The sequence below is a fragment of the Blennius ocellaris genome (assembly GCF_963422515.1).
Source record: "Blennius ocellaris genome assembly, chromosome: 8".
Taxonomy (NCBI): Eukaryota; Metazoa; Chordata; class Actinopteri; order Blenniiformes; family Blenniidae; genus Blennius; species Blennius ocellaris.
This window is the reverse complement of record NC_137657.1, coordinates 22,369,432-22,380,597: the sequence shown is the minus strand read 5'-3', so window position 1 is coordinate 22,380,597 and position 11,166 is coordinate 22,369,432. Positions and strand designations below refer to the sequence as shown.

General features: G+C 39.3%; 1 protein-coding gene across 1 annotated transcript; it reads left to right on the top strand.

The window, feature by feature from the left end:
- The first annotated feature begins 374 nt into the window (after positions 1-374).
- zfat (zinc finger and AT hook domain containing) lies at positions 375-10,459 on the top strand. Its single transcript, XM_080500557.1, has 24 exons — positions 375-427; positions 1,341-1,499; positions 1,788-1,859; positions 2,206-2,328; positions 2,552-2,638; positions 2,731-2,853; positions 2,944-3,008; positions 3,471-3,562; positions 3,678-3,752; positions 3,827-3,975; positions 4,134-4,225; positions 4,440-4,588; positions 4,744-5,566; positions 6,131-6,257; positions 6,486-6,718; positions 6,944-7,025; positions 7,718-7,837; positions 8,454-8,627; positions 8,714-8,802; positions 9,198-9,336; positions 9,449-9,555; positions 9,781-9,868; positions 10,001-10,098; positions 10,177-10,459. The coding sequence occupies exons 1-24, from the start codon at positions 409-411 to the stop codon at positions 10,357-10,359; spliced, it is 3,468 nt and encodes a 1,155-aa protein (XP_080356683.1). The 5' UTR covers positions 375-408; the 3' UTR covers positions 10,360-10,459.
- Positions 10,460-11,166: the final 707 nt, after the last annotated feature.

Sequence of the window (11,166 nt, the reverse complement as noted above, 5' to 3'; positions counted from 1 at the left end):
CAATTAGGACTGCGCTGATACACTCAAACTATGACAAAGGTTAAACAATTAACAAACACAGCAAGTAAAGCAGAAGCATATGAAAAGAAAGACATATGTAATTTAACTATGAAATTATATTAAATTATGGTAAATAGTAAATAGTAAAAACTGTATTCTATTTTGTATTCAACTTTCGCTTTGCGCCGATGTTTCAGCTGCAGGACTGTCCTCCATCCACTGGGAGCGCTGTCTTGCTTTACTGAGCCGGACTCTCCTGCGTCCACTGCCTGGAAGGATGTACGTCGCAGATTCGACAGAAATATGCACTATAGGAGATAATCTGAAGTTTGGTTTTTGCGTTTTGTATGTAGTAGCTCTTATAGATATTTAAACGTGTGCCATTTTGAGTCTTGGACAGTGGGAAATATGGATGAACAGAATTCAGGTACGAATTAGCTTTAGCTCGAATATGTGTGTGGCGTCTTCATGTTAGCTCCAGCCAGATCAACACAAACAAACGTGTTCTCTGCGCTCATATCGAGGGTTTAAATTCACCCTCGTGCACTCTGCGTAGCTGTTTAACAGGGTTTTTAACCTTGGGAACCTTTTTCCTAATGGAAAATTAACAACTTTGACACAGACGCGCCTTGCGATCTGTTAGTTTGTGAAGTCAGTTCATGTGAAACATGTTCCAGTCGATGTGGAATACACAAGTCAAACAAATCAACATGGCTCGAACGTTGCGAATAATTGTAATTTTCTTTCGCATTTGCTGATAGCAACTAGTTTAGGAACTGCAATAGAAAGAGTCTAATGAAGCGTGTTTCTCACCATTCACTGAATGTATTCAACTGTTTATACCCTGCACACTTGTTCAGATGAACTGGACTGTCAATAGAACGTTTGCATGAAGTGGATATTAAATGTCATCCAATCAACTCTAAAGTCTAAAATATAGAGAAACACACTGTCTTCAACCCAATACACCAGAGACGGTTTGAATCGTCCTGTTATAATCCTCGAAACACAAGTTTCCTCAACTTTCACCAATGGAGAGACTCGCATTGTTAGGATGTCTGGTGTAAATGGTTCTCTGAACTTATTCTACACAGTATGTATAATGGATTCGTGTCTGGGCTCTGCTTACACCAGTCCAAAAGATGGATTAAAAAAAAAATAATAATAAAATAAAAAAAAGATAGATGGATGGATAGATAGATAGTGAAGTAATTTTCTAAGAATTGTCAAAACCTTTTACCAATTGTATTCAAATGACATGAATATAATTTTCAATTGAGAGTAATGTTGGTTTCTGAAACCCCCCCCCCCCCTCTCTCTCTCTCCCTCTGACTCCACAGCTGGCTCTGTGTTCATGTGTCGGCTATGCAACCTTTTCTCTCACAGTCAGTCTCAGTTGCTGGACCACTGCTCCCGCCTGCATCCTGAGCAGGAGCCTCCAGATGACATCATTGTTGCATTACAGCCTCTAGTAGCAGAGCCTGTGGAGAAGCTGGCAGGTGAGAATGATGTCATACAAGGGTCACTGTCACAATATTTTTGTATTACAAAAATGTACTCAGTTCATGTGAAGTGTCTAAAAATGAAAGGTTAAACGGGAAAAGGAAAAAGGACAAAAGTTTAATGATTGAAATTCAAACATAAATTGTGAACAAAGAAGGTTAAAAATAACTTTTCGGTTTATTTGATTAGCGTAAACTAATTCAGGTTTCTTTACAGGTGAATGCAAATATGTTAAAAACAGCAGTGACTCAAAACTTCTGTTCTGTTGTTTTATTGCCACACAGAGGGTCCAGTGAAGAGAAAACGAGGACGGCCAAAGGGCTCTTTCAAGAAAACAAACAAGGATTTACCAGAGGGTAAAGCCACTCATACCTTAGTGGATGTTTTTTTTGTTTTTTTTTAAAGAAGAAAGAAAAAATACGAGGAGAGAATCTCACCTGGTAGCTCAGATGAAGGTGGTGTCCTACTGATTCATATTTTTTTTTTTCATATTTGTCTTAATTGGCCACTTAAAACTAATGCAACTGTCAATAGTTTGAGGATGTGATTTTACTCTCCGAGTTAGTTACCAAACTTAATTTAACCTTCACCAAATTGTGGCGTACATATTTACATCTTTTTTTCATCACTTTCTATATATCATGTGTTTTACGCTAAACAAACTAACTAACGGCAAACTAATTGCGATTGCTTTGTTCTTAGAAGACAAAAATCATGATAAGGTACCAGGGCTGGAATGTGAAAGATGCCATCGCTCATTCAGTAACAGACGACAGATCCTTAAGCACATTTGCATCAAAGAAGAAGACGGCGAAGAGGAGGATGGTGAGAACAGAGAAGGGACAAAAGTGAATTTTGTATTTGCAGTACAATGAAGTTCAATCAAATGCAAATGCATTCAACGACCATAAATATGTTGAGTGTCAATGTATGGAGTATGGAAAAGAGTGGTTAATATCCACTATTGGGGAAGATCATACATTATTGATACATGAGTATGATTGACATATACTGTATTTATTCGACTTGCATTTTGATTTATCAACAGAATTGGTTTCGGAGGAGAGCTGTAATGAAGGTGCTGATTCAAACCAGATCAAACAAAACCAACGACATGCACTCACAAGAGAGAAAGGTATGAGGAGGACATGACCATTCACAGATCAACCTCTTTGGGGGAGAATACAAATGGCTTTAACTCAAAATTCTCTTGCTTATTGTTTGCAGGTGTGGAAACCACAAGAGTACCACGAAAAAAACCAGGTCACAAGTCCAAAGATGGAAAACAAGCAACAGGAATCAAGAAAACTGTGATCGATGTTGTTTTGACAGAAGACAAAACTCTTCCAGGTCTGCCTCAAAACACGTTTGTGTTTTTTCCATTTTCTTTTTAACTACTGTATAAAAACTGACATTTAGAGGTGACCTCGCATTCAACAGGTGTTTCAAAAATGGTTCCTGTTGAAGGTAATTCTGCTGAAATGCAGTCTGCAACTCAAACTCAGGTAAGCACATGAATAATGCAGAATGTCAAACTGTTGTTTCGCGCAAATTTAAAAACTATTTTCTTGACCTTTCTCTCCTGGAGTTTGCTCTAAATCATTTATACTGTTGACTTTTCCTCTGCTTTGCATGTTAGAGGTAAACCACAATATATCTTATCACTATTACTTTGGTATTGCTCACCACAGTGAAGAAGTTAATTAAAAAAACAAAATAAACTGGAAGACCTCATTTAAACAGAAAATTACTCAAATAATTCTTCCTATTTTCAATAGATCAATTTCTTTCTATGAAAGCCAAGCGATTCTTTCACATTTAGAAATGTGAAACTATCGAACAAAGATGAGATAAAATATCATCATTATGTCTGACCTTTACTATCAAAATATTGTGATTTATTTGTAATTTTTAGTTATTTTCATATGCGTCTGTTTTTTTTAAATTAAATATCTCCATGGGTGCAGCACTCGGCAATTTCCCAGAATGCATCGGGAGATATTCGCAGTGAAGAAGCCTCTGCCTGCGGGGACGACCCTCAATCAGCTCAGTGTTCGAGGTGATACATTCAAAAAGCTTTTTTTTTCTTCCAATTCTTTCAGTGAAAAATAAATGCACACACATGTCCATGATTTCCTCAGATAATTACTTTTTTTTGTATTTTTTCCATTTAGCGCCAACTCCGCAACCACAACAACAAGAAACAGCAAAGGCTTCCAGGAATATTCTATCAAGCAGGACTCTATCAAGTAATATATGATGAATTTTCTGTTCCTCCAAACTGGTCAGTGTGTTATAATCACTCTTATTTTGTTCTCTCCAGTTTACCTCAGAGCCATTTGAAGATCTTCACTTGTGAGTTCTGTAATAAGATCTTTAAGTTCAGACACTCGCTGGTTGCTCACCTCAGGACGCACACCCAGGAAAAACCCTTTCAGTGTCCACACTGTGACTACGCATCTTCCATCAAAGGTAAATAGTCACTGAGTTAATACATGTTTATATTTGTTAGTAATAGTAAAAACATATATTTTGAATCGGAATGAATGAAAAGTATTTACAGAAAATTCTTGAGGAGAAATTGTGTTTTTACTCACTTCTCTTTTGGGATTTTTTTCCCCCCTTCAAAGCTAACCTGAATGTTCACCTGCGGAAGCACACTGGAGAGAAATTCAGCTGTCAGCAATGTCCTTTCAACTGCCTCAGCCCAGGACACCTCAAGGTGCTGTCGTCACCTCTTTAGTGTTATTAACAGTATTGCTTCCCTATCATTGGCATTAACACAAGCTTGAATGTGACTTGTAAACTCCCTTTTATCAGATACTGATGTAATTCCCTTTCATTTACTGTACAAAAATACAGAAATGTATGGGATTATGTGAAATGGCATTGTTTTATTGGCTGCGATTATAATTCTGTGTTGTGTCATCATGCAGGTCCATGTAGAGCGAGTCCATCTAAAGGTGAAGCAGCACTGCGGCTTCTGTGAGAAGAAGTACTCCGATGTGAAGAACCTGCTGAAGCACATGGAGACACGACACAACTGTAAAGACCCTGCAGTTCAGCAGAGCTACCAACAACTGAGGTTTGATCAACAGTGTGGACGTTTTTAAACTGTGAGGCCTTTCCTCATGAGAGGGTGTATAGGAGAGGTTAAAGCGGTTATGTAGAAACAGGCTATTGAAGCATCAAACTATCACACTACTTTACCTAATCAGTGTTTTTGTCTACTTGTTCCAGGTTAAAGACCCGTCAGGGCCTCAGACAGCTCCTGTACCACTGTTCCACCTGCAACCGGCACTTCAAAAACCAGCTGGAGAGGGAGCGACACTTGTTGGTTCACGGACCCAGGCGTCCCTTCGCCTGCCTCCTCTGCGACCACGCTGCAACCAAAATGGCCGCGCTCGCTGCTCACGTCATGAAGCACCTCTTCATGTACGTGTGCTGCGTTTGTGATGACAAGTTTGTGAGTTCGCAGAGACTGAAGAGCCACCTGGAGGCTCACCCTGGGCTGGACCAGGACCGGGCCTTCACAGACTCTATTAACTGCAGCTACCATCTGATTCAGGAAGAGGTTGGCAGTAAGGACATCGGGGGCATGGAGACGGGGGCGAGGCAAGCGGATGGAGTAGCTCAAGAGTGCCAAGACCATGGGGTGAGAGACGATGGGGAAGGAAGCGGTATAGGAGTGGAGAAAGTGAATGAAAACATGGAGACGGGAGAAAGTGAATTTTATGAAGTGCAGGAAGTAGAAGGAGCGATGGGAACTGAGCAGTTAGAAAATAAGGAAGATCTCCAAAGTGCACAAGCCAGAAGAAATGAAACAGGAGTCAATGAGGAAATTGAGTCATGTACCTTTGCCCCTGAGAGTACAGGCAGACATGAAGGAGACGCACACACCTCTTCAACACCAGAGGGCACTCATGTACTTAATACCTTGGAGGAAAAGACTCCAGACAAAACAAACCCAGCTGCTGAGAATACTTTGGCTCCGAAAAACATCCAGGCGCCTTCTTCTGTGGGTGACACAAACCTGTCTGACCTGACTCCAGATTCAGAGAAGGTAAAGTAGAGGCAAGAATGAAACTTTAACAAAATATCAAAACTGTGAAGAAATCATGAATTAGGCATTGGTTTCAAATGGATTATACTTTTGTCTATTTGATTTGTCTACTTTATAATGTTAAAAAATATATATTCTCTTCATTTCATAGTTTCATAGTTGTCCTATTCATAAAGCCTTTCATGTCATTTTGTTTTAACTGTTTAGGGACTATTCAATAGTTTCTTTATTACTTACAATGATATAAATGTTTGTATTTAATTTGGGCTGGCTATAAGACCCCTCAAGCCTTTGTTTGTAAGTCACAAAAATCCCATATTATATTGTAGACATCAATATGTCTTATAATTCAGAAGTCTTCTTTTAACTGGAAGCCATAGTTATTAGCAGAAAGGTAAAAAAAAAAAAAAAAGAATGCTTTGCTTGCATGTTTTGGGGATATGAATAACTAACAGAACAATTACATTTATAGTGATATTCAAATTCTTTCCTCATGACAAGAGTTTTTATGCTTTCCATCATTTTGCTGAGCTTTGTCCTTGAATTGTCCTTCTCTGCTGCTAGGAGTTGGATCTTGTCCGTCCGAGTGCCTTTCAACAAGTATTTTCATCTCTTCAGAAGACTCAACTCAACATAGAGACTTTCCGCCGACTCCGGAAGATTTACGGAGACCTGGAATGCCAATACTGTGGTAAAAGATTGAACCTCAATTAGGCTAGGATTTTTTTTTGCTTTGTGTTTATGTATTCACAGGGTGGGTCTGCAGACTGCACCAGAAAATGAACTCTAAACTTACTTGCCACACCTGCTCAATGCTCCACTTTCTGTTTTCACAAGATAAATTATATTATATTTATTCCTTTGATTTTGACACAGATTGCATCTGTGCTGTCTCTAATCATGCCTTTCTGCCACACAGGGAAACTTTTCTGGTACAAAGTCCACTATAATGTCCATGTGCGGACTCACACCAAGGAGTACTCGCATTACTGTTCAAAGTGCAGCTACTCCTCCATCACTAAAAGCTCTTTGAAGCGACATCAGGTCCAGAAGCACAGTGGCCTGCTGCTGCCTTGTTCATATCCCGAATGTAAATACACCACACCGGACAAATACAAACTCCAAGCCCATCAGAGGACGCAGCACGAAAAGGTAAGCTAATTAATAATAATGATAATAAATAGATATGCAGTTTCTGTTTAATAGATTTTCTTTATTTCAGTTTCACTTGATGTGACACAAATTGTACAAAATGTGTTAATCAGCAAAAAAACACTTTCTGTATCTACTATTTTTTAGAGGAAAGTGAAAACATATTCTTGTTTTTTCTTGGTGATCATCAAGATTCTGACACTTCTATCTTCTCGACATTTTCAGACAAGGAGCGCCACCTGTCCAGTTTGCCGAAGAAGTTATCCCAAGCACAGACTGAAAAACCACATCAAGTCATCCCACCCTGGTAAAAAAAACAAAAAACAAAACAAAACTCTCAAATACATGAACAGACTGAAAACATAAATCCACACAACATGAAAATGCCCAAGTTAAGGATTTATAGTGTGAGGGCAGTGAAGCAGTGAGCGAAACTATTAAAAACAAGGTCACATAATGATTCTAACTTTAGTTGAATTTGGGAATGACATTAGGTTTATGGTTAACAGATTAATTCTCAAAATGCTCAACCAATGAGCAACAGTAGGTTTTGATTGCTTTTTATATTAATTTCTATAAAAATGTAATACATCATACAAGTTCAAGGTTAATTGGTTTTGAGTCAAAATATGAAGTATATCACAATATAATTATCATAATTTTTCTTTTTTTTAATCTTTAACCAGATACTTTATTTGCTACAATAACCCACATTTAGGGCGTTCTTTTGATCTCTTATCTTCATTACACTCAGCTTCTCCTGAAACTTTTTGGAGCTCCCCCCCGCTGTGAAAACTATTTTCAAGCCTCCCTTTTAAAGTTTGAGAACCAAATTCACACTAACAATAAAATCTAAATCACAAAACTGACTTCTCTGCAATATTTACTTTGTCCATTTGCAGTGTTTTAGTCACTTACTTGATGAGACACGATTTTTTTTTACACCGACTGGCGTACTGCCATAGTTCCCAACATGTATTTCTCTTCCATTTTGCACAGACATGTTCCCTGCTCAGGGTAAAAGCCTGATGGTGCAGCGAGCAGAGAAGTGCCCTTACTGTGACTCCTACTTCTTGAAGAACAGCAGTGACTTTCAGCAGCACATCTGGGCCCACCAAGGTGAGGTGTCACCCTGCTTTCGAACACACACACAAACACTCTCTGCACAAGGCTGAAGCAAAACATCTGGACCCCACCGGCGTTCCTCTGTATCTTTACTTTGAGAAGCGAGCTTCCATCTGTCTCTCTCTTCCTCCTGGCTGCTCTCCAGGAAGATGGAGTAGACTGAAAACAGACACGCAGATGTTGTGGAAAGAAAGTGGCCAATTGGTCATGTTACTTGGAGAATGATGAAAACACAAACAAACAAGGCTGTCCATGCTGACAAGATGTGCCCTATACCTGTCTTTTTTTTTTTTTTAGTGTTACTGTTGTCTGCAACTTTTTCCAACACATTTTTAGTCTGCTATGCCATTTCTTTTTCTTCTTCTTTCTAACTGCACACATTTCTACTTGCTTGGCTGCTTTTGGTGTGTTTACTACACCAATATATTTGAGCCACAAAGTTATATGTACGTATATGCAACGTTTCAGTTTTTCAGTAAAACAACAATAAAACAGTTCATTTCACATCCTGACATCGCACATATTAAAATCTCTTTATTGCTGCTCAGTACTTGCTTTTTAGTCTTTTATAAACTTTGGTAATCTGATAAACGTGTGTCACTGTGTGTAGGTTTGAAACCATACACTTGCAGTGTGTGCGACTACGCGGGGCGCAGCAGAAGCAACCTGAAGACTCACATGAACCGACACAACACAGAGAGGCGGCATCTGTGTGACCTGTGTGGGAAGAAGTTCAAATCCAAATTCACGCTGAAAAGCCACAGGCTGAGCCACACGGATGAAGGTGCGTATCTTTTGTCTTTGTGTTAAATCTGGGAAAGAGCAAAGTAAACGCAAGTGTAAAATCAATAAATTCTGTATTTTGTTCAGGGAGGCGGTTTCAGTGTTCGGAGTGTGACTATACCTCTGCGTATAGACCGTCCCTGCTCAGACACATGGAGCAACATGCTGAGTTCAAGGTCAGAAAACGCACTGTACATTCACATGTTCAACTCACACTCTGAACGTGAATAATTTAAATTCTTTTGTATCACATCTGGACAACAGTGTATCACTGAAGTGAAATAAATTGCCTGTGCCTGTTATCTTTGGGAGTAATTAAAGTGTAAGAAAGAAATCTCAATATGTTTGGGAGAGTTATAGTATCTGATCACTTCATCTCCCTGTGATCACATCCTGTAATTAAAAAACAGCAGAATTTAAATTTGTTTTCATCAGTGATGTCATATTTGAACCGAAACTTGCAAAATTGCTTGCAGGTATTTTTTTTTTTTTTGTGTCCCTCAAGTGTTTCTACTTCTCCTTCAGGCTTGTAATCATGCAAATGACTCTGTGTGTGTTTATGTCTGTTTAGCCATTTCGTTGTGCCCACTGCCACTACTCCTGTAATGTTGCTGGTGCTCTGAAGCGACACTACAACATGAAACACCCTGATCAGAAATACGAGAATGCCGGACCTGGACTGCCTAATTCTGATGCACTGAAACAGCAAGGTCTGCTCTCCTCCTTATGCCATGCTCTAGAACGCATTATTTGCCTGCAGCATCCCATCAGTACATTGGGATTTATTACAGTTTAAAACAAGTTTTGTGTGCCTGTGTTTAGGGGGTATGAAGTGTCCTGAATGTGACTTTGTTTATGGGACAAAGTGGGAGTTGACCCGTCATCTGAAGAGCAAACACGGCTTGAAAGTCGTGGAAGGCCCCTGGAAGGTAGGCAGTATAAAAATATAGAGTGGACACACTGCAATAACCTTTTCACTTTGCTTGGCATTTTGCCACAAACTGAAATATCTCACCTGCTACTGGTAACAATTACTAATTAATTATGATCAATTCTGAAAGTTTGCCAGGTCTTCAATATAAAAGAGGTTTAATTTAGTAGGTTTTATTGTTCGAACATTGTGAGGCGTTCTAAAGTTGTATGTGAATATCCAGGTGGAGGAGGAGGAAGAGGCTCACTATGTGTCTGTGGAGGATGAAGAGCACCTGACAGAAGCACCATCAGCCACCCTGCAGGACACCGGTAACAGCAGCATCAGTGTTAATCATACAACTTCAGACAAAGCTGCATCCTGTGCTTCTTGCTACTTATATTTCTGTTACATTATGATTACAATTTAATGCTTAGCAGTAATCATATGTCTCTTCTGTTCAGTTAATGTCCAGCAGATCACAGAATTCAGCTCAGAAACTCAGGATGCCGTCACGTCCATGGTTGCCATGGCGCCAGGCACTGTAACTGTGGTGCAACAGGTAAAACAACATTGCGTGAAATTCTCAGGAAGTGATAACTCTTCACAGCAGAGTGTTGATGCCGATCTGTGGTTGCAGTTGCAGAAAGTGGATAACTGCGGCAGCCAGCTGATGGTGCTGGATGCCAACGGGGGTCTGGATGGTGACCAGGTGATGGTGGTGGAGGAGGCAGGCCTGGAGGCTCTGACAGTGCTCACTCAGGGAGATGATGCACACCACTACATTGTCTACGTTCAAGAACACACAGTCGAAATCAACTAGAATTCATCATAATCTATCAACAACCACAATAACTATGGATTAATGAAAGTTTACCGGTACTCAATAAGATTTTCCCTAATTTATTTTTCTGTCAAATGATAACTAAAACAACATTATATGGCAAAGCTGTATTTTCTGTGCTTGCAAATGATAAAATCATGTTCAGTCAATGTTTGATGTGTGGTTCTTCCTTCAATTTCTAAAACGATCAAAGCTTTTTTTCCAGGGATATTTCTTTCATCTATTCATCTTCAGTACTGCTTTACCCAGTTCAGGGCCACTGAGGCGAGCATATATTGAGTGACATACAATCATCTATTTAGAATCACTAATGAACCTGTCATGCAAGTTTGGTTTTCTGGCTGTGGAGGGAGAATGTGCAAACTGAACTAAACTCACCTCACTTGGAGGTGAGACTGTCAACCACTACTCCAACATGCTCATAGAGTAGTTGTATATGAAGCATTTTTTTTGCCGAATATTTGGAACAAACTTGAAATCCTGGCAGAGGTATGTACCATAACCTAACCATAACCATGTAAGAAGACAAATTTAGAATAGCTGATTGATGTGATGGTGGATGCCGACAACCAGAATTGATCGCTGGTCATCTCGGCTGCCTACAAAGCCTTAGGAGAAAGAAGATAAGACTCAACACTTTACATAATAAAAAAGGGAAGCAGAGTTAAAGATTTAAAAAAAAAAAAATGGAGAAGAATGGTATGGAGGGCTGACTGTGCCAAAATGAAATAATTGAATACACCATTAAATAATTAACATTGGAATTAAATATACAAATGTGTCATT